The 27,700-nt window shown below is 39.4% G+C and overlaps 1 protein-coding gene across 23 annotated transcripts in view; it reads left to right on the forward strand.

Moving 5' to 3' along the window:
* eif4g3 (eukaryotic translation initiation factor 4 gamma 3) overlaps positions 1–27,700 on the forward strand; it is a 201,987-nt gene that overhangs the window by 22,187 nt on the left and 152,100 nt on the right. For 22 of the 23 annotated variants that reach the window (XM_033048034.1, XM_033048037.1, XM_033048035.1 and 19 more), the window contains one exon: positions 8,713–8,794. The exons of the other annotated variant lie outside the window; for it this stretch is intronic. In XM_033048034.1, the coding sequence (XP_032903925.1) occupies positions 8,713–8,794 (82 nt within the window). The remainder of the gene's footprint in view (positions 1–8,712; positions 8,795–27,700) is intronic. 23 annotated transcript variants of the gene reach the window in all.

Here is a 27,700-nt window from a genome sequence, read left to right on the forward strand (position 1 = left end):
TCGATGATGCAGATGGACTCCTTTGTCATAATGATATATGAGAAGTAATATAAAATGTGAGCAGAAATTGATCTATTAAAGAGTACCAATTTCAAAACTACCTCTCTTTGTAGTACTGCACAACCATTGCAATTGGAGTTAAGAGACCGGAGACTGAAATGGTTCCTCAAGATCGAGCCTGACATCTGTCAGGAGCCCAATTCTGGATGAACATATTCTTCGGCATTTGGGGCATGTTGTTGCTCAGGGGCACGGATGCACACATTTGTCCCTTTCACCTGCTGCTATCCGTCCCCGTTGACTTGTTAGGCCTTAAACTGGCGTGTGCCTTAATGGAACAGAAGGCACAAAATCAATTTAAATAAACTATTCCTGGGTTCTGGTTTAATGAGGTCAGCTCAATGCAGTGCTGCCTGCACTGCATTGAGCAGTTTGCAGCATGTCCCTTTAAACCATTGTTGTTGATGGTTTTCTGCTTCTGGCCATGTTCTGACCAGTGGTGAGCTTGTGAGTGAGAAGGTTTTCAGTAATGTGGATGAGGTGACCTTGCATTGTTTATTTCTCAAGAACAAGGCTTTGATGTTAATCGGTGCAGTTTCATAGTGAAATAATGAACAACTGCAGATACTTAGAGGATGCCTTTGCTGTTCCAGTGACCCTTCCATTAAATCCACAGGATGCAATGCAAATGCTCCTGGTGAAAGTCCTTATGGATCTTAACATGACATTGGTCAAGCATCCACATTTTTGCTTCAGTAGTGGGGAATCAAGTTGGCAGCCCTGCAAGACAAGATTTTGGACTTCTGAAATTCTCGTAATACTTGTTGCAGAATGTTGGCCTCCACAGAGGGCAGTCGAGGCCAAATCACTGGATGGATTTAAGAGAGGGTTAGATAGAGCTCTAGGGGCTAGTGGAATCAAGGGATATGGGGAGAAGGCAGGCACGGGTTATTGATTGGGGACGATCAGCCATGATCACAATGAAGGGCCGAATGGCCTGCTCCTGCACCTATTTTCTACGTTGCTATGTTTCTAATGAAGAAAGCAACAATGGCACTGGGTCAACTGTACTAAACGATGGGGGAGATGACTGCCAAGGCACAAAAAAGTGCTCCATGTACAGTGCTGGTCCATCTGAGCGATGTCTAGCTGATCTTGGGAGGCTGTTTGGAAGCCTTTTTGAGATGGTGGTAGTCAAAGACAGGCCACAAGCCATTTAAGAGATCCAGCATAACTTGATGATCTTGTTCAAAGTGAACAGCAGGTATCCACAAACTGAAGGTTCTTGGGTAGGAAGTAACTGCAGATGCTGGTTTGCATTGAAGATAGACACAAAATGCTGGAGTAACTCAGCGGGACAGACAGCATTTTTGGAGAGAAAGAATGGGTGATGTTTCAGGTCGAGACTGAAGAAGGGTCAGAAGAAGGGTTTTGACCCGAAGCGTCACCCATTCCTTCTCTCTGGAGATGCTGCCTGTCCCGCTGAATTACTCCAGCATTTTGTGTCCATCTGAAGGTTTTTGGGTATGAGTTTTCTGCACAGTTAATAACAGACACTGAAAACGGGTGATAGATCTTCTCAAACGTGGTGGGTGATGGTAAGCTTGTAAATGTCAATCTTTTTTGATCTTAGTCTGGATGTGGAATATGTCAATCTTGGATCTTTCACTCAGGACAGTGGAGGTCATATTGTAGTGCAGCAGCATGGTAACAAACTTTAAGCTGAGTCAAGATGTTGGAGATGATCAATGGAACCTTATAACTTAAGGAATTAATCATCTTATCAGGTCAATAAAGGCAAGGAGCAGTCCATTACTTTTTTTGTGATGCTTTTCTTGGATTTGCTTGGCCATAAAGATCATATTGGCCGTGCCCAGGATGAACAAAACCACACAGTGTTTCTGGGAAGATCTTGTCACAAATGGGAAGCAAGTGGTTGAGAAAATTGAGGACCAAGAACTTTCCAAAAGCAGATTGGAGGGAAATCCTCCCCTAGTTCTTATGGTCAGATTTGTTTCACCTCTTGTAGAGCGGTCACATTCTTGATGTTGTCTTTTTCCAGAGGCAGAAAATCAACCGGTGAGGTAATAATGTAAATAGAAAACAGCTGACACAATAGACGACGGCAAGTCTAACCATCATGCTTAGTCGTTTTTATGATCAGGAGGGGTTTTGTGCAATGTAGTTGGCTCCTTGGGCTAACCTGGTAGCCTGAACAAAGTTGAGCCCAGTCTCATGCACCAATTTTCCCCGCTGGTTTTTATGTTGCAAATGTGTCAGTGGACTTTGGCTTTCAGTTGGTGATATTCTGACATCTTTCACTGGATTCATGAATGATTTTGCAGCGTAAAGAAAACTGCTCATTTTTCAGTCATACCGAATGGAAACTGCCTCTTTGGCCCAACTTGCCCATGCCGATTAACATGCCCCATCTCCAATAGTCCCACCTGCTTGCATTTAACCCATATCCATTGCCATGTGAAACAATAGTCTGAACATATTCATCTCGGATGTCACCCTGGAGTCTTGGGCTGGATTTTTATAGCAGAATGTGTTCATCACAGTTGGACCATGGAGGGCATACCTGCTCAAAAGCATCTTAGTTTTATCCTTCCTCCACATCATTCTCGAAGATAGTTCTGTTCCAGAAAAATTCAGGAAAATAACCTTGTCATTCAAAGAGTCAGGAAGATACCATGGTCAGAGTGAAACCTTTACCCGGTCCCTTCATCATAGTCCAGAATTGGAGCCTGGGCTGTGATTACGACACATTTATTTTGGATGAGGTGTAGGTGGAATGTGATCAGATAAGGGTACTTCAGTCACTCTTTCTTACTATTGTTTTCAAAGTTCACTTTGAACTGAAGAAGGGTTTCGACCCGAAACGTTGCTTATTTCCTTCGCTCCATAGATGCTGCCTCACCCGCTGAGTTTCTCCAGCATTTTTGTCTACTGTCGATTTTCCAGCATCTGCAGTTCCTTCTTATTCACTTTGAACCCATCTGGATTTGAGGAAACTAATTAAGGCTCACAGAGCAGCGCAGCTGGGAACTTAAAGTCTGACCAAACTCGATAAATAAATAATATAAATATAAACATTACAAGTAATATGACAAATGGTGTTACACAATATTTCTAAATGAATTGGATAAAATCTAAAAGTGTTATACTTGTACAGAATACAGGAAATTCTGCCCTAATCCCTAATTATAATTCCTTCCTTTAACTACCTATTCCACTCAGCCTCTCCATTACTCGCTTTTGCTGTCAAATGGTGAGCAATTACCTTGCAAGCTATCCGTTAACTCAAAATATTTCTTAACCTTTAACTCTAGATGATTTTTAGTTAGAGCTCACCATCGCAATCACTCAGGATGTTTTGTATAATCCAAAATGAACACCTATGACAATTTGGTTGATACAACCTTCCCTTCTGTTTGTGCTATCTCCATCCTGTTTGGCTAATTGTAAGGATGTTTAATGTCCAACTATTATCTCCAAAGCATTTTTGTTGGGCTAAGTTTTAGCTTTATCAGCAGACTAAATGAGTACTTTCCCTAATGATCACACTTGCTAAAGTCTGCTGAGGACAGAGCTACATACATCAGTGTTATTTATGCAATGATTTGTTACTACATGTTGCAGGAATCCAGAAGAAAAACTTGTGTTTGCATAAACAAATACTTCAGGATTTCCTTTACAACTTAGTCTGTTTGAAATTTTCAGCACTGTTGAATTCCCCACAATACATGGGAATAGGAATTGCACACAATTTTATTGATCAATTTTTTTTAGATCACTGAGTTGTGTTCTTGCTGAATGCGTCTGACCGTACAGTTTAGCAGACTTGTTGTGTGCAAAATTCTCTGTTTAATTTCCCTTTCTCGAAGAAAGTATGCATCTCTGCTGACCTCCCTTCAGTAATCCTCCTCAGCCAGATTATCATTTGTGGCACAGATCTGCAACAGTTTTAAAGTATTTATGTTGTGATAACCCTGTATCAAATGACTGCAGAAAAGAGAATTTCAGCAATTTATTTTTGTGTTCAACAATGATAGCATTAATATAATTTAATGTGTTTTCTTGGGTTTCTCTCTTTTGGTGTTACAAGTTGAATTGGTTTAAACAAGGAATGCACAACATACAGTCTGTGGACCACAATCGTTTGGATGGATATTTTCCCATGTCTAACCCAAAGCTCTGACAGTGCAAAGAAAGCAATGTGTGCATTGATTCAAAGCTGCAATTATAAGTTATCCATCTGGTAATTGCGATTAAAAAGTGGACTTGACCGTATTTTGGTTTGGACTGTTGCATGCTGTTCTGGTCTCCCAAATACAGGAAAGATGTGGAGGCGTTGGAAAGCTTGCAGAGGAGGTTGACCAGAATGATGCCTGGATTAGGCGACATTAGCTACAAGGTGACGTTGGACAGACTTGGAATGTATTCTCAGGATAGTCAGGGGTTGAGGGAAGACATGATAGTGAAGTATATAAAATTATGAAAAGCATAGATAAAGTAGCCAGAACATTTCCCACGATGGAAATATCAAATACTAGAGGGCATAGTATTAAGGTGAAAGGGGCGATGTTTAAAGTGGTGCGGAGCAATTTTTTTACGCAGGGTGGGGAGTACCTAGAATGCACTGCGGTGGAGGCAGATATGATAGTGGCATTTAAGAGACTTTGGGATAGGCACATGGATATGCAGGGATATAGATTATGTACAGGCAGCTAAGAGTTTGTATCTTGTTCGGCAGAGACATTGTGGGCCGAAGGCTCCCGTACTTGTGCTGAGAATTGTGGGAATAATTCATAGAGCACAGAACAGTCCAGCACAAGAACAGGACATTTGCCTACAATGTCTGTGCTGAACGTCATGCTAAGACCAACTCTTATCTGCATGCACATAATCCATATCTCTCCATTCACTGCATATCCATATGCTTATCCAAAAGTCTTTTAAATGCTGCTATCATATCTGCCTCCACCACCACTCTGGCAACGCGTTCCAGGCGCTCACGGCCCGCTGGGTTAAATAAATAAATAAATAAATAAATAAATAGATAGGCATGTAAATACATCTTGCCCTGCACAGCTCCTTTAAACTTTGCTCCTCTCACTTTAAAACTATGCCCTCTAGTATTTGATTTTTCATTCCTGGGAATAAGGTTCCAACTGTATCTCAAATAAATCAAGTCTGTCCAACCACTCCCTGTAGCTAGGACCCCATAATCTAGGCATCATTTGGTAAACCACCTCTGCACCCTTTCCAACGCTTCCACATCTTCTTGTAACTGAGCATCCAGACTTGTATGCAATATTCTAAATTCGGCCTAACTAAAGTCCTATGACTTATGTCCTATGACTACAGCATTGCATATTCCAAAAGTCCTATTAAGCTGCAGCATCCATATGCTGTCTTTACTACTCTATCTACTTGTGTTGCGAATTTCAGGGAGTTGTCGACTTGGAGCCCAAGATACCTGTGTACATCAATTTGTGAAGGGGCATGCTATTAATTTAGATTTTCCTTTGCATTTGACCCCCACCCAAAGTGTAACACCTCACACTTGATCAGACTAAACTCCATCTGCTATATTTCTGTCCATTTCTGTAGCCGATCTATATCCCACCGTATAATTTGACGACCTTCCTCTCGGTCTGCGACTCCAGCAACCCAGGTGTGACCTTGGTGTCAGCTGTAACATGTGGATATTGCACTATTATAAAGACAAGGCTTTAAGCTGGTTTTGAAACGCATTGGGTAGAAGTAGCTATTAACAAGAGATGGTAAATAAACACGGACAAATGCCTGGCTTGTATATGCTGTAAAATTTTGAGGTTAAAAATCAAAATTGCAGTTTAAACTGACATCATAGTTGGCACAGACATTGTGAGCCAAATGAACTATTCCAGTGTTGTACTGTTTATTCAAGGGAAGAAAATTAACATGGGGACAATGGCATGCAAAAGGATATAGGTAAAATTTGATAGAAGTGCAAACTACTTTGCTGCCTTGCTAAAATCACAGGATTGAGCATGTTTAATTTGTAGCTGAAAATTGCAGGACCACAGACATTTAATTTGAGGTTTTAAATTACCTTTTAATAAATATACTAGTTTTTTAATCAACTTGGAGAGCAAGGAAGAAAATGTAGGTATGAAACGAGTATCTGTTCAGCCAAATGTCTTTCAGCAAGATTCAGGATTATTGTGGAGCTACAGAATTGCTGCATTACCAAACCATCTTCATCTTTGCCAGTGACAATTATGTGAAGAATTGCTTGTTCATATTTTGTAAAGGAAAATGATGTCCCACTGATGATTTGAGCTTCTACAGCATAAAATACTGAATCTTAAGGATGTTCAGTATCTTGTGTCAGGGCTGGGAAATTACATCATAATTCATTTGAAAGAGATGGCAAAACAAATTTTGTATTTCTTTTCTAGGCAGTAGATGAAACTACTGGCTGCTCAGATACTAATCGATTATCAGTATTTTTCTGTATTCTAATGAGTTTTTACAATGAGTTAGTGGGACTGGCGTCACATTATTTGCATGAACAATGAGCAGCGACTTGTTTATCAATTTCTGCGATAAAAGTAAGTCTTTGTGGTTAAGGTACAAACTTGTTTGCATTTTGACATCATGCACTCAACGAGACAGTCACAAATCTTGAGCATAATTTGGATGTTTGTGAAGGGCAGTTCATCCAGCACACTAGTGGAGTTTGTTGGGGGAAATATCTGCATATTGCCTCTAAATTAACTTGTTAATAACTTCTAGTTTTGAGCATTGTAAATGTAAAGCATGTTTAGAAGTTGATGCAGTGTATAGCACGGAAGTAGCTTGGAAATGATAACGGGTTGGAAAGAATTTGGTGATGGTGCACACACAAAGTGGTTATGTGGCTTTTGTGAGTAGGTTTTCCCTCTGGACGTTGCTGCCCTCCTTTTGATTTGAATGCTCAGTTCCAGTAAAGAAACAACTGTTGTCTTCAGCTTCCAGCCAAAGCACATATTTTCAGACAAGGTTGAAGCAATCGCAACAGCAGGATAGAGATCTTCTGACACTTTCCCAGTAAAGGGATTGTGTTCACCCTGCAGTGCTGAGGCTTTATTTGCAACAAATACTGCAACCAAAGGAAATTTGCATAATTTCTACAGTTATTTTAACTCCCAAAAGTTTGAGGTGACAAATGGGAGTCAAGAATTGATCTATTAGAAGTACCATACATTAAGTTGTGAGCACTTTTTTTGCTGTTCTGTCTCAACTAATCAAACTAGCATAATTAGCATATGAAGGAAAATCCTAAAGCAATAATGCACATCTCATATTTCCTAATTACTTAGGAGGAAGTCATTTGGCCAAATAAATCTATAAAGCCTCGGAGCAATCCCATTCCCAAGTTATTTCCTCATAACAGTGGCACAGCTAGTTGAGCTTCTGCCTCAGTGTCAGAGACCCGGGTTAGATCCTGACCTTGGGTGCTGTCTGTGGAGTTTGCATGTTTTCCCAGTGACTGCCTGGGTTTGGTCTGGGTGTTCCAGTGTCCCGCCACATTCCAAAGATTTGTAGGTAAATTGGCCTCTATAAATTGCCCCTCATGTGTAGAGAATGGATGAGCAAAGTGCAATAGGATAGAACTAGTGTGAACATATGATTTTGGGTTGGCGTGGGCTGATGGGTCGATTTCCATGCTGTATTCTAAAAACTAAAACAAACTAACCTATTGTGCTGCACTTGGGCTTGATTCTCCAACCACCCACGAACATTATGAGTAATTAACAGTAGCCATGAACAAGCGTACCTTTGGGATGTGGGAGAAAGGTGGAGCACTTGAAGGAAATCCCAGCAGTCACAGGGTGAATGAGCAACCTCCACAGAGACAGCACAAGATTGAACTTTAGTCACTGGAGCTGTGAGCCAATGGGGTCAAATAATTATTTCAAAAATGAAGCCCATTTCGAAATTGTCCGTAAGATGGTCATCAAAATTAGTGTATTTGAATTGTGTTAATTTAATTTTGCAAACCAGTGAATATCTACAAAATAATTTGTGCTTCTGGTTCAGTCAATCATATCAGCTTTTTAATACTATCTCCAAGAATGATGGTGGGATGTTAAGATGATTTTTAAGAAATTATGCTGCATCTTAAATAACTAGACCATTATTGACCTGTGTGGCAGAAATCTTTTCAGGGAGTAAATTATTAACAAGCTTTGATGTTATCTTGAATTACTAAAAATATTAATTATTCGGTTGCATTTGTCCCTGAGAAGTTATTTGGATTGCAAATCTGGTCTAGTTTTGCAAATGTTTTGGTTTAAAAAAACATTAACCCAAAAATGATACATTGTTTGTACCACCAAATGCGTATGAGTATGTGTTGGAAAACATAGCATGATTATATTCTATAACTACTTAACCAGATGGCCAGATATTTGACTTTTTGGCACTAATCCAGTAAGATGACTGCATTCAGTTGCACTGTGGTCAGGTTACCAGAGTGAGTGCAGTATTTGCACAGAGTTGAACGTTCAACTTCTATGACCATGGAGACTTGGTTTACCGTCATCAGGGAGCAGGACCGATTTAGCAGAGTCATATGATTACAGCTGGAAAGAACAGCGCTGTAATGAGCAGTCATAGAACTGAAAAAGATCTCCTTGAACATACAATTTTCCTTAACACCCCATTTTACTACAGAATTGCCAGAGGACCTGTACAGCAGACTATTGAAGATCGTATCTACCCTCCTCAAGCAGCAGTAGCCACGGTCCAGTATACAGTGAGTATGCTTTTAATCAGGTTTCTTGTTTGTGAAAATGTCCTGATAACCTCGGGCAAGATATCTGTTCTGTATGCCATGACCATGCTGGGTGCAAATACAAACTTATTTAAAAAAACAAAGCTGATGCAGTATGTAATGTACTAATCGTACTTTCTGCTTGATGTTGATCTGTTGATTAACTGTTTTGAATCAATATTCAGTCTTTACATGGCTTTGGTGTATTCTTGGACATTAAATTTGGTGTTTTTTGTGCATGCAACTTGATATTATCCACAGTAATGGATTATTACAACCATTAAATATTTTATTTAGAAATGGCATTTGCATTGTACTGAATGTTCTTTGGAAAATGTAGCATTTAGTAAAGTTCAATTGAGAAATTACAGAATTGGTAGACTGTGTATTGTTGCCATTGCTTTAAGGCACTCAACATTAATTTTTTTTAAATGGTCTTTTGGAAATTTTCGTCCCCCACTCAGTTAATTGTCAAGTGAGGCTTTCGGTATTTGGGCAGTATTTTCTCCACCCACACCAAAACTGGTAATGGATGATAAAATTAAGGAATTGTACCTATCAGAATTCTTGCTGCAACAGAGTTTTATGTGATATTGTTTTTAATATTAATCCAGAGAATGTAGTGTTTTTCCGTGGATCACATGCTATCATCATGTGGGCGTTCTTTGAGTGCCGCCTTCATTCATCTCATTCATTATTTTCAGAAATTTGTGTTTAACTTGGCAGTCATTTCAAAGGAACAAGTTCATGTAACCTATTTAATTGGTATTGGACCTTGTCCTACAATCTGAAAAATAGCTAACCATTGATCTCATCTTGTTCCTTATCCAGTTTACATTCTTGCTCTCACTATCTCTTTAACCCCATTGGTTTTAATTTTGATAAAATTTATTATGTAAATTTCTTATCAAATATATTACCATCAAAAATCCTCTTTAATCAGAATTTGCTCAAGTTGTCAGATGCAATTCGTCATTGACATCCATTTATAAGCTCAGTTCTGATTTTGCCTCATTCATGTGGGTTATTGGCCCTACACCCATATTCAGGGAAGATTGAATGTTTTGGCCAGAACCTATGCAGATTCCATTCATCTCTGATGTTTTCCAACTTGATTACTGAAAAACAACTGAAATATTCACGTAACACCGTTTTGTTTGTTCATTGTACTCTCTTTGACTACCCTTTTACCACTTGTCTATAGAAAAAACACGCTTTACTCTCTGCTCTTATTTTTGTTATTTAACTGATCTTTTTTTCACATTACAAAATTAACTGGCCCCTTTCTATTTAAATACTTTCACATAAGTTTTCTAAGTCCGGTGATATTGCCCACTGTGGCATAAATCCTTTGAACTGAAACATGGTCCACATGTCCCAACTTCCTTCTCCAGAACCAAATCAAGAACTGGTTCCTTTTTCTTTGGTTTGGAAAGAAGATTCTTACTCAAATTTCATATTCCACTCATCCTTTCCCTTTATGCTGTTACCATACTTGTTTGCAATGGGATAATTTAAGCCTGCCATGATCATACTCTTGATTCCTACATCTTTGTTTAATCTGCCTTTAAATTGGCTCCCTTATATCGGTGACTTGTATAAGTGGAATAGTTGAACATAAAACCTATTTTACAAATGTTGTACTCAATTACATCACCACTTTCCATTTTTGAATAATTTTAACAGCACTGCTAGCCTCCTGCATCAATTCTTCCTTTTCCTGTTTTTCTTGAGTCCCTTGTAGTCAAATAGTCCCAATCCTCTCCTTTGATTCGAGCTTCTGTTATTGTAACTGAACCACAATCCCTTGTGACATTTTATGCTAGCAGCTCACTATCTTATTTTCTATGCTTCAGTAATTTGATTACTTTGTGCCTGCTCCACTTCTGAACTTTTCTTTTCACATTCTTTTGCATAGAAGGCCTCTACTCTTTCTCCTTTCTGTAACGTTCCAAGCTGTCAAATTTATTTAAATTCTTATTGTTAACCTTCCCACAAAACATAAATCCCACACTTCAGGTATATACGGTCTGTAATGAACAGTTCTCCTTGACTTTAGAATTGAAACCATTATCTTTATTCTTCTGACACAATCTTCCAAATGCATTAATTGATATCATAATTTATTTTATGCTAAAATAGTAGTTGGTAAATTGGTACCATAGATGGAATTTTTAACTATTATCACTTAACATCTCCATCAGATACTTGATCTTTTATCCTGCATCATTATCATTGTGAACCATGAAAGCTGGTTACTCTTTGTTACTGCCGTTTCATGGGTAAAACCAATCAATGGCAAATTTTGCTCATTCAGTCTTGCTTTTAATAATTTCCAAATTATGTCTGCATGTTGATTATTAAAAATCTGACAATGGCGGCTTTCCTATGTGATCTTAAAGCTTAGGCTTCTGAGGAATACCTTGTTAAAATAATTTTTAAATTAAAACTGCTATTTTATAAAGTTTGGTCAAGGCTATAAATTTAGGCACATAGCTAATTGGGAATTGTGACTTATTGTTGTGATAAGATGCATGTGAAAGTATTTTCAAATTATGTTTTTGAATGATTTGTTGACATGATCTCAGTACATTGTTTCCTGTGTGATTTCCTTTTTTAATGAAAATGCAATCTAATACCTGTACTATCATGTCTATGTACCAAGATTATTTTTGAGTGTAGAAAGGTATGCCAACTTGCCTGGTTTATCACTTTCTTGTGATAAGCCTTGCTCGCGGATCTGAGGGTAACTTGCATTCTGTACTGTTTTGCAAAAACAGGAGATGTTTAACATGGATTACACAATGTCGTTTTTGAAGAAGTAAAGGTCTCCCTTTTTGGCCATAACTTTTAATAGTTAAGCACTGTTATAAAGATTTTTGACCTTCTGGCTGGCTTTAAATGAAATTGATAAAATTGGCAGTAGGAGTAGTCTAGTCCTGTTTTGTGAATTCTTGACGGAACATTAAATGTTCAAACTGATTTTTAAAAAAAGTTGAAATGTGAAACTAAGTTTGATAGATGAAGTACATGTGGATTTACTGCTGTTTTATTCCTAATCGTCTGTTCTAATGTTTAAAGTTGGCTGATGTGGACTTTCATAGATTTTTATTAGAAGTACAGTAATTTACAGTAATACACATCACATATATCTTATTACATTTGTTGTACCACTTCGTTTTTCGAGCTTTAAAAAAGGTAGAAATAAAAGAAGTAAGGAAAGTGAGCAAGAGTCGTGAAGGTGCAGGAAAGTGTTGGGAAAAGAAAGCCCCTTAGAGAAGAAGTTAGAGAAGGAAGTAAAGAAAGGAAATAGACCCTAGAAAGAAAAGAAAAAAAAGGAGAAACAATCGCTCTATTATAACACAAAACTCCGCAAAAAAGGACAACCGTGTTTTTTTTTTAGTTTGTGAAAAATTTGATGGTGATCTTTTGTCTCCAAGTCAGTAATGCCAAACATAAAGCATATGGTTGCCTTCTCCCTCCACTCCCAGCTCTTCTCCACTTTGCTCATTCCTCAGAATTGATTGTTTTACAACTTTGGCATATATACATGCTGATGAATTACTTTAAATATTAATAAATGTGTGTATTTGCTTTATGTGACCTGTTTCTACATGGTGCACTATAAATAGAAATGAAAAATATTCAGTGGATTCAAGAAATGCAGTCACACATTTTCTAACCCGGTGGCATTAGGAGAGAGATGATTGATGATTTTGTAATTGGCTGATTAATATTACGACGATGTTATAATGGATTTGCCACCTCCAATGGGATCCCACCACTGGTCACATGTTCCCATCTCCACCCCTTTCTGCTTTCCGCAGAGACCGTTCCCCCCAACTCCCTGGTCAACTCGTCCCTACCCACCCACTCCCCAAGTACCTTCCCCTGCAACCGCAGGAGATGCAACACCTGTCCCGTTACCTCTCTCCTCGACTCCATCCAAGGACCTCGGCAGAGGTTCACTTGCACCTCCTCCAACCTCATCTACTGTATTTGCTGTTCCAGGTGTCAAGCGCAGGCTCGGTGATCATGTCGCTGAACACCTCCGCTCAGTCCGCATTAACCTACCTAATCTCCTGGTTGCTCAGCACTTTAACTCCCCCTCCCATTCCCAATCTGACCTTTCTGTCCTCGGCCTCCTCCATTGCCAGAGTGAGGCCCAGCGCAAACTGGAGAAACAGCACCTCATATTTCGCTTCAGTAGCTTACACCCCAGCGGTATGAACATTCTGATTTCAAATAACCCCTGCTTTCCTTCTCTCTTCATCCCCTCCCCTTTCCAGTTCTCCCACCAGTCTTACTGTCTCCGACTACATTTTATCTCTACATCACCCATTCCTTCTCTCCAGAGATGCAGCCTGTCCCGCTGAGTTACTCCAGCATTTTGTGTCTTCCTTCGATGTTATAATGGAGCTTGGTATGATGATGATCATGGCGAACATGAACAGGATTATGTTAGCCATGACCGTGTTCATGGATAATATAATCTGTAACTCTTGAAGAAAAATCATTACATTTGAATTGGTGCAAGAAATCTTGGAAATTTGTTGTCCATCCTCACTGATCTGTTGCCAGTCCAACTAGTTGAGTTTGTAGTAGGAGCCGAGTGTACTTTAACTGAGATCAAGAAATGTAACCAATGACTAAATTTCTAATGGAACGGATTAATATATATTTGAAAAGACAGGGATGGTCAGTATTTATGTGTTGTGGCAATCTAGTCCCAAACAAATTTTTTTTTGAGGTAACTAAAAAGATTTAAGGCAGGGTGGTAAATGTAGTTTAAATTGATGTTCAGTAAGGCAATTGACAAGATTCCAAATAGTGGGTTGGTCTGGAGGATTAAAGCCACATGGGGATCTAAGGCGAGCTGGCAGATGGTGGGTGGTGTGATGCTTTTCTGATTGGAAGCCCGTGACCAGTTATGTACTTCAAGGATTGTTACTGGGACCGTTGAAATATACCAACAACTTGGATCTGAATGTGGAAGGAGGTAGAATTAGGAAATTTGTGAATTATACAAAAATTGACAGAGTTGTAGATTGTGAGGAAGTTGGTCTTTGCAACGTATAGCTCAGTCGGAAAGTTGTGCAGAGAATTGGCGGGTGCAATTTAATTCCAACAACTGAATGATCCAATCTGAGAAGTCACTTGGGAAAAGGATACACGTCGTTAATGGGAAACTAAGGAATGTTGATGAACGGAAATGTTTTGGGTTTCAAGTCTACTTCTCTGAAAGTGGCTATACGGGTAGAACGAATAGTGAAGAAGCTATGATGACATTCATAGGCTAGAGCATAGAATATAGAAGATAGTTCAAAGAGAAAAATACCAGAGTGCAGAATATAGAGTTATGCTGTTACAGCATTAGAGCTGAATGGGGAAACACTGATTGGGCAGGACTTGGTATATTGTTTGCTGTTCTGGTTGGTTAGTTGTTTGCACTATAGGCCTGATGTGAGTTCACCACAGGATGGATGTAATTTTGCTGGAGACTACAGAGATTAACCATGAATTTGCTGGTTTGGAGGACTGTATTTTCGCGTTATCAAAACCTGCAAGGACCAACTGGCTGGAGTGTTTGTGGACATCATGATCTCCTTATTAATGTAAGAAGTTCTTCTGCTTTAAAAGGACGTCAATAATACCAAGAAGTCATGCCTCAATGTGTAGTGACTGGTGGCACTAACGTTTGTGATGATGAAGTGCTATGAGAGGTTGGTTTTTGCTCATAATAACTCCTACCTTTGCAAGAACCTGGACCTACAACAATTGGCCTATTGACACAATAGATCAACAGGGAATGCAATCTCGCTGGTTCTCTACTCTGCACCAAACCACTTGGACAATAAAACTAGGTCTCTGCACATCCCTTTGCAACTGGATCCTCAACCTCTTTCATCAATAGAACGCAATTGGTACAAATTGGCAACAGTACTTTCTCCTCAATATCCATCAGCACATGGGCACCACAAGACTTTGCTCAGACCCCTGCTTTGCTCGCTTTCTATAAATTTGCCGGCGACACTACTGTTGTTCGTGAATTATAGGTAATGAGTTTAGGAAGGAGATCAATCATCTAATTGAATGGTTTTAGAACAGCAGCCATGCTCGCAACATCAGTAAAACCAAGGAGTTGATTGTTGAAGAAGAGGACCAAGTATCCACAAATGTATCTTCATTGGTGGGTTGGTGGGAAAGGGTCAAGATCTCTCCTGGACACAGCACATTGATGCAATCATATAGAAAGCTCATCAATACTTCTACTTAAGGAGATTCAGTATGTTGAGGAATACTCTCTTGAACTGCTACAGGTGTATGGTAGAGAGCATATTGACTGGTTGCATTGAGGCCTAGTTCGGCCATTCAAATGCCCTGGAGCAAAGGATACTACAAAAAGTGGACCTGTGCGGTCCATGATAGGTGTAACCTTCCCCCTCCTCCATTGAAGGGATCTGTAGGAGATACTACCTCAAAAAGGCAGCCAGCTTTACTGACCCACGTCATCTTGATTATGATTCTGCCATCAGAAAGAAGGTATAGGAGTCTGAAAACCATTCAGTCAAGGTTCTTCCCAACAACCAGGCTATTGAACACTACAGACACTGCTAAACTACGAACTGCCTTGGTTGGACTAGGGACTTTGGGCTTGTTTTGCATGATAATGCTTTTTTTAAATTTATTGAATGTTTTTGTTTATTATGATTTCTATTGGGTATTGTGTTTACAAATCTGTTGTGCTGCTGCAAGTAAGAATTTAATTATTGGGTTTTGCAACATATGACAATTAAACGCTCTTGACTCTAATAATGGGGTGAGATTGCATAGGTTGTGTTTGTTTTCTGTGGAACAAAGATTGAGAGGTGACCTAAAAGATGTGTATAAATTTGGAATAGCATAGATGGGGTAGATAATCTGAATCTTGTTTTCATAATGGATTCGAGGAGAGAGTCTTTGTCCGCACAGAGTGTTTGATAACCTGGAATGTGCGCTCAGTGGAAGTAGTGGAATTCGATCCAATTACTCCTATGTAAGTGCCTGTCTAAATGCCTCTTAAATGTAAAGGCGCAGAAAGATATGGACATAATGCAAGTGGATTAGATTACTATAAATGGGCAAAATGGTTTGATTCTAAGCCTAGGTTTGGTGATCACTTGGGGATCTCCCAGCTATCTGCCACAGGGAAAGTTAATGATTGGGCGTTCATAAACCGCTTCCCAGTAGCTGAAGGTAGACGCAAAATGCTGGGAGTATCTCAGCGGGTCAGGCAGCATCTCTGGAGAGAAGGAATGGATGATGTTTCGGGTCGAGACCCTTCTTCAGCCACAGTAGCTGAAGATCTGTTTCCTGAATGTGATGTGATTTTAATTATGCAACAATTTTGAGAGATGCTGCAAGTTGCATTAACCATCACACTTGGCCTTATTTGACATGACTAAGGTCTATTACGTTATTAATTTTGGAGGACTCTACTCAAATTTGGTAGCCCACAGAAATTTATTGCCATGTTGCATTTGTCTCATGGTGACATGCGTGCAAGCCACACTTATAACAAAAAGGTCCACAACAGCTAATGTTAATGAAAACCAGTGTCAAACTAGACTGCATCATTATTCTGATACTTTTCTCAGTATTTTTCACTCTGACACTGTGTCTTGCTCTAACAATTTTCTATAAGATTGGAAAACTGTTCAACTTAGTCAATTATAAAAGATGAAATAGTGGCACATTTGGATGGCAGTAACAGGATTGGTCCGAGTCAGCATGGATTTACGAAGGGGAAATCATACTTGACTAACCTTCTGGAATATTTTGAAGATGTAACTAGGAAAATGGGAGAGCCAGTGGATGCAGTGCACCTGGACTTTTCAGAAAGCCTTTGATAAGGTTAAAGTAAGAGGTAAGTGGACAAAATTAGAGCACATGGTATTGGGGGTAAGGTACTGACATGGATAGAAAATTGGTTGGCCGACAGGAAGCAAAGAGTAGGGATTAACGGGCCCCTTTTAGAATGGCAGGCAGTGACTAGTGGGGTACCACAAGGCTCGGTGCTGGGACCGCAGCTATTTACAATATACAGTAATGGTTTAGATGAAGGGATTAAAAGTAACATTAGCAAATTTGCAGATGACACAAAGCTGGGTGGCAGTGTGAACTGTGAGGAGGATGCTATGAGGATGCAGGGTGACTTGGACGGGTTGGGTGAGTGGGCAGATGCATGGCAGATACAGTTTAATGTGGATGAATGTGAGGTTATCCACTTTGGTGGCAAGAACAGGAAGGCAGATTATTATCTGATTGGTGTCAAGTTAGGAAATGGGAAATACACAAGATCTGGGGGTACTTGTTCATCAGTCACTGAAAGTAAGCATGCAGGTAGAGCAGGCAGTGAAGAAAGCTAATGCCATGTTGGCCTTCATAACAAGAGAATTTGAGTATAGGAGCAAAGAGGTCCTTCTGCAGTTGTACAGGGCCTTAGTGAAACCACACCCAGAGTATTATATGCAGTTCTTGTCTCCAAATTTGAGGAATTCTTGCTATTGAGGAGTACAGCGTAGGTTCACAAGGTTAATTCCCGGAATGGTGGGACTGTCATATTTTGAGAGAATGGAGCGACTGGGCTTGTCTACACTGGAATTTAGAAGGATGAGAGGGTATCTTATTGAAACATATAAAATTATTAAGGGATTGGACACGCTAGAAACAGGAAACGTGTTCCCAATGATGGGGGAGTCCAGAACCAGGGGCCCCAGTTTAGGAATAAGGAGTAGGCCATTTAGAACGGAAATGAGAAGAAACTTTTTCACCCAGAGATTTGTGAATCAGTGGAATTCTCTGCCTCAGAAGGCAGTGGAGGCCAATTCTCTGGATGCTTTCAAGAGAGAGTTAGATAGAGCTCTTAAAGATAGCGGTATCAAGGGATATGGGGAGAAGGCAGGAACGGGGTACTGATGATCACAGTGATTGGTGGTGTTGGATCGTAGGGCCGAATGGTCTACTCGTGCACCTATTGTCTATTACTGCAGCTACTTTCCAGGATCATGATCACCCCAACCCCTGTGGTCGAGCAGTATTGATGAAACAACACTTGTTATTATGCTTGCTTGGAGCCTGAAGCCTTGCTTAACTCATTCAATAAAACATCATGGGTCTAACGTTCAGCATCTGCAAAGCAAATCTTATCGAGTAAACTGTTGCCATGTTACAACACCATCCTCTGACAGGAAAGGATACCGGCGGTACTTTAGAAAAAATGGACAACTTCAGTTCGAAGGCCACCTCTCAGCAAAGGCCAATGAAAATGATGAAATTGACCATTTGCTTCAATATGGCCAAAGCAGGGGTTTTAAAGGTTAAGATTTTAGACCTTAAAACTAATGGTCTATCGTCTATTGAGCAGCAGTGATGCCTCCACTCCAATATGCCTTGTCACCTGAACTATCCACCTCGAGGTACTGTAGAGACACAAACAGTACTAACGTTTCAAAATCTTCCAAATCCATTGCATGGATAATTGAACATTGTCTTCCAGCCAAACATCTAAACATGGGGACCCTGATTGTACTCAATTGCTTTGGGTGGGCATGACCAAGATCAAGCTATTGAAATAGACTCTTTTGTGTGCTGTTATCAGAGGAGATTACCAGGTGAACCAAGGACGAGTTCAAAGGATGTTTTGAAAGTACCAATGAAAAACAGAACGACCTCAGAGAGACTCATAGAAATAGCTAGTGTAGTGAATATACAATATCATTTAGAACCTTAGAGTCGATGTATTGACAGCTAATGAATCACAATTAAGGAACATACTATCCCAGAAACTACTCACTTGTCTGGCATCGCCTGTGGCAGACTCAACAGCTTGAAGGCCTCTTTTGCCTACGGACCCAGAGGGGAAGCAAATTACCTTCAATCCCAACGGACAGCCTAAATAAAAGGAAACAATTTAAAATAGTATGTTCTCTAATTAGTTCCTTGATATACTGATTCAACAATTCATCTTGAATTCACTTCTTGAACTCGATGAAAATTAAAATTTCATTCATCCAGCCTGAAAATGAACCCATCCATCCCCATGATTAATGGATTGCATTTGAAACATGGACATCCATTTCAAAAACGTTTTTATGATATGGGATAATGGTGGAGAGCCAAGACTACATTCTGAATACTCCTTACATTATTCTTGTACCTTTTGCGAACTGTGGCAATCATAACCATCACCTCAAACTCCCAAGTTTGTTTCAAGATTGTCCATAACTATGCAACCAACCAGACAGTCCAATCTTTTGAACTTCCAGTCATAGCTGCAGAGAAAATTTATATTTTAACCATATTGTTCTCTACTGCTACCTAATTCCTTTTCACACTCTCCACTTGAGTGTCATTTGTGCGGTATTGTAGTCTAGTTTCTTCATCTTTGCCTGGTAGACATTACCCACAACTAGCCAGATGGCTTGAGGCTTGACCCTGCTGAATATCAAGGAATGCCTCTAGGTCTGCTTGCCACATGAAATCCAGCCTCTTATTCATGATGGCGAAATCAATTCCAAATAATAACTGGATTGGCTTGGTGTTGAAATGAGGCAAGGAGCAATGGTTGAATAATTTACTTCTGTTTGATTACATTCTATTAAGTTTAAACGTTTACGTGTGCTTTTACTCATTTTTGCAACGTATTTATTTTAAATGTCGGTTTTAATATATTTCAATTTTCTATATACTCATTGCAAAATAATGCTTGGAACAAAGCTCGCGGATTACAATGCAGTTAAGAAATAAGTACTTGGCAAAATATAATGTTGCCAATGTCCATCCTTTCCTTCCAGAAAACAACTTCAAGTTGCTTTGTTAATATGCAGAACTGCTTGTGAAATTAGTTTTGCCTTTAGGTTGTCTTGGTAATGAAATTAATTACATTCTTGTGATTAGATCTCATGATACGGGCATAATAAATATCATTTTGTATTGAGAATGATTATGCATTCCAAAAAGTAGTTTTTTTCAATTGGTTCTGATGCACATGTTTGAAATTTCCATGTAATCTGGAAATAAGTCTTTGTTTCTGGCGATGGGATTGTAATATTGATTCTCGGCTAAGCTTTTAACCCAAGCAAAGGAGCATGTGGCGGTATAATGGCCATTGTTTGATGGTGGCCAAACAACTGTCTGTGTTATCAGGTTCAACTGTAAATGATTTGAAGGAATGTACAGTAAAAATGTGTTTTTGACTGCAATGTATTAAGGTGTTTGTAGGTGCTATTAGTATCACAATGTTTATACCAGATTCATTGGGCGCACGAGAAGACAAAATGCTGTTCCATGCATCACAAGATTATGCATGATGTTTTTCTAGGTTACGTTTCCAAGCAAATGCGTAAACAAGCAGCATGCCACATTTGGTGTTGCAACAACTTCAATAGCTGTTGATCTTCATGTCATCAAATGAACCTGATGGATGTTACAATGATAAATATCTGACATTGGATTGTATTACTATCTAAAAACACACTATGTCATTGTATCATGTAATATTGTAAATTACTTTAGATTTGTATTTTCTATAACATAATAAGATAGAAACACAAAGATTCTGTGTTTGGTGACATTTTAGGATGGCGATTTGCCCATAAGTTCAATTTGTTATTTTAATATGTTTACCTAACAGAATTTGAGTACAGGCAGTACTGAATGATATGCTGAGCTTGGAAGGATCTAGATTAATTTCATATTAAGCCTTTGAATTAATGCTAATAACTGGGTAACTCAGGTGATGGTGGAAAAGAATCTTCAGTGATTCCCTTTGTCCACTATTGGACACCTTATTACTAGTTGGTGATTGATAATCATGGAACAGAAGTTTATATTACAATCTTTTAACTGCAAAAATATGTATACTTAAGATCTTATGTCCGTTTACTATCTATAGTTCCTGAATGGCAAAACAGAACTTTCATATGACCATAAACAGACTTGTTTTTTCTTTTGTCAATTTGTGATACTTCTGGAGTCAATAAAGGCTATGGGACCAGTTCTACCCTAGATATAATGCTGAAGACCTCCACTTCATAACAAACTACACCTGCAGCCAATTATTTTCCAAAACAGTTACTGCAGTGGCATTATTGAAACATATAAGATTATTAAGGGTTTGGACACACCCGAGGCAGGAAACATGTTCCCGATGTTGGGGGAGTCTAGGACCAGGGGCTACAGTCTAAGAATAAAAGGTAAGCCATATAGAACGGAGATGAGGAAACACTTTTTCACACAGGGAGTTGTGGAATTCACTGCCTCAGAGGGCAGTGGAGGCCAGTTCTCTGGATACATTCAAGAGAGAGCTAGATAGGGCTCTTGAAGATAGGGTATATGGGGAGAAGGCAGGAATGGGGTACTGATTGTGGATGATCACCCATGATCACATTGAATGGCGGTGCTGGCTTGAAGGGCCGAATGGCCTACTCCTGCACCTATTGTCTATTGGCATCTACCTGACAATGTTGGAAAATAGACCTTTATCAGCATGGACGATTGGGCTGAAAGACTTGTTTCTGTGGTGTATGACGCTCACATTGCTCTGAAACTAGGTCTGCATTGGCAACCAAAACCCAGAACAGATAAGAAAATCTAGAGGAGATTGCAGTTGGAGGAACAAGGAGATTTTGAGGGTTGTAGACTGAAGAAGGATTTGAAGTTCTCATTGAAGAGCAATGTGTTAGAGGTATTTAGGAATTTCAGATTATGTCAGTAGATATAAAGGAAAGCATTTCCCATTGTACTTTTGAATTTTCCAACTTGTCTTGATCCAGTATATTACTAATTTATTGTTTCACAATGTGATTTTTAAAAACTGCAATCAGTTCATTTTTTTTAAATTGCCCGACAGCCGTACAATAAATGCTTGAAGGGGAAATAACTGCTTGGAATAATTGCTCTGAGACTCAGGACAGATGGCTTAATAGCTGCCTACAATGGCATACTGTTATGTGCTAAATCTTTTTCGACATTATCTGTGGCATATGTAGTTGCAGTCCCTAACCCTTGCATACTACTGTCCCCAGTTATGTTAGGATTTTAGCACCATTATATCATTAAATATGTTAAATTATTTGTTCTACTGTATTAAATCAAGAGTAGGTTTACTTCTTTGTTTTGCATATCCATAGTTTTAAAAGGTTATTAATAAGGCAGGCAAGTGGCAGATATAGAGGAGTGCAAAGTGAAGTGCACCTTTAGCTCTGTTCTGGAACAAAGGAATCTAAGTGAATCACTACATAAATCCTTGAACGGAGTGCTATGAGAATGGTGGTTCTAGCATACCGAATCCTAGGCATTATGAATAGTCGCATAGTCCTCATAATCAGAAAGGTATATTAAATCTGTTTAAAACATCTATTGGGCCATAACAGGAATCCTGTATCCAATGTTGGTCACCATTCTTTAGCAAGGATGTGATGAAAGAGGACAGATTTACCTGAATGTTTCTCTGGTTCAGAAATTTGATTTACAAGATTAGACTGGAGAAGCTGTGATTGTTTTTCTTGGAGTAAAGAAGGTTGAGATGAGATCTGATAGAGATGTACAAGATCATTACTGGTTTAGAGAATTAAATAGAAGCTCCTTTCGAAACAGCTGGTATAGATTTAATTATTTAGGCAAAAAGATATTCAGGAAATCAGAATAGAAAATCTAAGTTTTGATCTTTCACCAGATTCCAATTTAGGTTGGAAACACCCTTAGTTAAAATATGTTGTAATGATGGCCATGAAGACTACTAGATCTTACTAAAACAAAATATGGAGACAACCAGTGTCTTTCACGGGAAGAAATTTACCATCCTTGTCCAGTCCAGATTTACTCCATGTAGTTGACTTCAAAATGGCCAAGCAAGTTGCTCAGTTGTACCAACACTACTATGTTTAAATAATAAAATTGGACAGACAACCTAGCATTAACTCGCAGAAACATCAAGGAACATGTCTGAATTGTGAGAGCGGTCTCACAGAAGTCAGACTGACCTAGTTGTTGGTGCAGAACTGTCTCTTGTAGACAATGTGCCAGACTTCTCCAACACATTGCTTGTGCATATCTTGACCTGAAAGACACAGCTGGGTCTGTGGCAGGTCATAAGTGAACAAATATAAGGGATAAACTTGCTTGACCATACTTGACAGTCTATCTATGGTTGGTGCATTTGTTCAGGATAGCAATAATGACAAATTTGATAAAAAGGGATAGTCTTAGAATGTAACTGGCAGCTCAGAACTGGGCATTCATAGGAACTTTGGACCATCAACAGCAGCAGAAATATAGACTCCCATAATCTGTAACCTTGGAGCTCAATGTCTCCCTCATTCTACCATAACTGTCAAGGCATTAACCCTGATTGAATGAGTGAGAAAAGGTTTGCCAAGAATAACAAGGCATACTTAAAAATACTGAGCAGCCAAACTGTGCAGAATACTTGCATGCTAACCAACAGAAATAGCATGCATAGACTCTGGGGCCCAATGGCCACCTACCTTAGTGCAACTACTATTATTTAGTTATTTTCTGTAAGGGAGTCCTTTCAAGTTTGCCTTGCTTGTGTTTTTGTCTGCATCATTCCTGTCATGCGAGACAGATTAATTCAACTGAATTTTCATTATTATAAAAAAATTGTTACATTTTAAAATAAATCATAACATGCGATGAAGAAATTCAGCATCATCAGGTTGTCTCCTAGTGCTATCTCAATTCAAATTATTTGGGGTTCTTGTGCACAAAGAATATAGAAACATAGTAAAATAGGTTCAGGGGTAGGCTATTAGGCCTTTCGAGCCAGCACCGCCAGTTAATATGATCATTGCGGATCATCCAAGATTAGTACCCCGTTCTTGCTTTTTCCCCATATCATTTGATTCCTTCAGCTCAAAGAGCTAAATCTAACTCTCCCTTGAAACCATCCAGTGAAATGGCCTCCACTGCCTTCTGTGGCAGAGAATTCCACAGATTCACAACTCTCTGGATGAAGAAATTTTTCATCTTAGTCCTAAATGGCCTACCTTTTTCTTAAACTGTGACCCCTGGTTCTGGACTCCCCCAACATCGTGAACATTTTCCTGTATCTAGCCTGTTCAATCCTTTAAGAATTTTATGTTTCTATAAGATACCCTCTCATCCGTCTAAATTCCAGTGAATACAAGCCCAGTCAACCCATTCTTCATCATATGTCAGTCGTGCCATCCCGGGAATTAACCTGGTGAACCTACGCTGCACTCCCTCAATAGCAATAATGTCTTACCTCAAATTAAGAGACCAGTTACACACAATACTCCAGGTGCGGTCTCACCAGGGTTCTGTACAACTGCAGCTGGACCTCCTTGCTCCTAAACTCAAATCCTCTCGCAACGAAGGCCAACATGCCGTTAGCTTTCTTCACTGCCTGCTGTACCTGCATGCTTACTTTCAATGACTGATGTAGAAACACACCCAGGTCTCGTTGCACCTCCCCTTTTCCTAATCTGACACCATTCAGATAATGATCTGCTTTGTTCTTGCCACCAAAGTAGATAACCTCACATTGATCCACATTATACTGCATCTGCCATGCATCTGCCCACTCACCCAACCTGTCCAAGTCGCCCTGCATCCTCATAACATCCTCTTCACAGTTCACACTGCCACCCAGCTTTGTGTCATCCGCAAACTTGGAGATGTAACTTTTAATTCCCTTGTCTAAATCGTTAATATAGAAAATAGGTGCAGTAGGAGACCATTTGACCCTTCTTAGCCTGCACCAATTACTCTATATATTGTAAATAACTGGGGTCCCAGCACCGAGCCTTGCGGCACCCCACTAGTCACTGCCTGCCATTTTCAAAAGGACAGATATGATTTTGGGATGTTCTGTGTGGGTGTATCCCCCCCCCTTTTTTTATTGTATTGCTGGATTTCATTGCATTTCTGTGCAATGGGCTTGAATGCAAGATATGTTCGTGTTTCCTGTACATGTGGAACAGAACATGCTTTTGATGGTTGTGATAATTTCAAAGTAATTACAGTGAAAAAATAATCACTGGGCTAGAATTTGTACTTGGGTTTTGGTTTAATGGCAAAGTTGTTGGTACAGCCATCTTGTTCTAAAAAAAGATGGAGTAGCAATTGATTCTTCTGTACTTGAAAATGGTTCTGGCTCATTTTGGGAAGTGGAATTACAATATCAAGGAAGAGTTTAGTCTCTTGGCGGAATAGACTTGCAGATTATTTGGTTACATTCAGTCTTTTAATTGGATGATGCAATCTTAGTTTGATAGGTGAAAACAGATAAGGGAGGAATGTTGGGCAAATGGAACCAGTTGAGAGAGGTGGCGGGGAAGGTGAAACAAGCGAAGAAGTAGGTAGATGAGTATATGGGTGAGGGGCAGATGGAACCAGGTAGGCGAGGATGATAAGTTGAGTTAATGAGGGATGGAAAGGGTGAAAGGGAGAGAGACCCTCGGTAGACCAGTAAGAGAGGAACAAGGGGGATTAAGGTACCTGAAATTGGAAAATTCAATGTTCATTCCATTGAGCTTTAGGCAGTTCCAGCAGAACATACGGTGCTGTTCATCTGGTTTTTCGTTTGTCATCGTCAGAGTCATAGACTCTTACAGTGTGGAAACAGGCCCTTCAGCCCAACTTGCCCACACCAGCCAACATGTCTCATTACACTAGTCCCACCTGCTTGCATTTGGCCCATATCCCTTTAAACCTGTCCTATCCATGTACCTATTTTAATGTTTCTTAAACGTTGCGATAGTACCTGCCTCAACTACCTCCTCCGGCAGCTTGTTCTATACACCTACCTCCCTCTGTGTTGAAAAAGATACCCCTCAGGTTCCTATTAAATCTTTACCTCCTCATCATAAACCTATGTCCTCTGGTTTTCAATTCCCCTACTCTGGGCAAGAGACTCTGTGTGGCTACCTGATCTACTCCTCTCATGATTTTAGAAACCTCTTTTAGATCTCTGTCATCTCTTGTCTCATCTCTTTATGTTAGTATGTTCTGAGTTCAAGCTGCTCTTCAGATGTAGATCATCTTGATTACCCTCGTAAGTAATTAGCTATCTTGTGTATGGTTACCCCCTCACATTTGTACTGGGTTACATCGTATAGCTTTTCATCTTGGGGAAAAGCCCTGTGGCTATACAATCTTTCCTGATGGGTATAATGTCCTGATTGGTATGTCTGTTGCTTGCTTTTCCCATATGTTTCAGCGGTAATGCTTCCCAGATGGGAACTGTTAACTTGTTTTGTTAAACAATCAAGCACATCCTCAGATTGAAGCAGGCACAATAGTTTGCCATCAGATGTTTCAGGTTATATGGATACTGTGTGCTTTCTGATCTGGACTTATTGTATACTGATTGAAAGATGGAATTAAAAATGCAAGGTTTAACTGTTTGTTTCATTTACTCTCAAAAACCCAAATAATAATATTGCATTTCTGTATCCACTCCCTACCATACCTTCCCAATAAGTGGAGAACCAGTTATGGAAGATTATCCAAGACCATTACAAATCAGTAACTCTTCCATGATGCAAAGGGATAGATATTTTAGAATCATGGTGTCACACAGCACAGAAACAAGCCATTCAGCCCACTCTGTCAATTCTGACCAAGATGTTCCATCTACGCTAGTCTCATGTGCCTGAGTTTGGCCCATATCCTCTAAACCTTTCCTATCCATGTATCATGTATTCGAATGTTGTTATAGTATCTGCCTCAACTACCTCTTCTGGCAGCTCGTTTCATATACCTACCACCCTCTGTGTGATAAAGCTGCCCCTCAGGGTCCTATGAAATGTTCCCTTCACCGTATACCTATATTCTCTGATTCTTGATTCCCCTACTCTGGGTTAAAAACTGTCCAATCACCCTATCTATTCCCCTCATGATCTTATACACCTCAAAAAGATCACCCCTCATCCTCCTGCACTCCAAGGATTACAGTGCTAGCCTGTCCTATCTCTCCCTATAGCTCAGGCATTCATTCCATATATACTCACCACACACTGCAAAAAAGGTGATCCTTAGGGTCCTATTACATCTTTCCCCTCTCACCGTAAATCTATGTCCTCTGGTTCTTGATTACCTTTTTCTGGACAAAAGACACCGTGCATTCATCCTCTCCCCCTCATGATCTTGTACACCTCCATTAGATCACTTGTCAGCTTCCTGCCCAACATCTTCCCTAGGCTCAGGCCTTCAGGTCCTGGCAACATTTTGAAAAGTTAATAATGAAACATATATATTACAATTGTGACAATATCCACGTAAGACTGACTAGATTTTGCCATCATTTGTGTTTGAGGATTTGTGGTTGTTTTTGTTGCATTCTTTAACCATTCGGTTGTAATGTGGAACTTGTTGTTGGCTCCATGCCATCATATCACGAACATTGCACAAGACTTATTTGCTGCCAGTTAATCCTGAAGAAGACATGAGCTTGTTTGTGGTGGAACTTACTATGATTAATTGCACATTTTTACTCTGATTTGTATATTTTTCTTAATCTATTCACAATGTCCTCAGCTCGCAACATTTTTCCTAATTCAAGGGTTGGGCATTTCCCTAAGATTTATACCATTGTTGGAATGGTATCTTATCTCATCGTAGCATTATGCTGCAAGAATAAAAATAAGTCATATTAATCTTGAAACACATAATTTGCTATATCCTAGCTATATAATGCATAAAAATGCAAAGTGATGCTTAAGTTCTTGAGTACATTTCCTGAACCACTACAAAAGGTGTAATGTGTGTGGTCTGGTGATGATCCTGGAAGGAAAATAACTTTATATCAATAAAATAAAAATTAAATGGGGAAAGAAACGTTTATTTTGTGTGGTTTTATCA

The sequence above is a fragment of the Amblyraja radiata genome, chromosome 31, assembly GCF_010909765.2.
Source record: "Amblyraja radiata isolate CabotCenter1 chromosome 31, sAmbRad1.1.pri, whole genome shotgun sequence".
Taxonomy (NCBI): Eukaryota; Metazoa; Chordata; class Chondrichthyes; order Rajiformes; family Rajidae; genus Amblyraja; species Amblyraja radiata.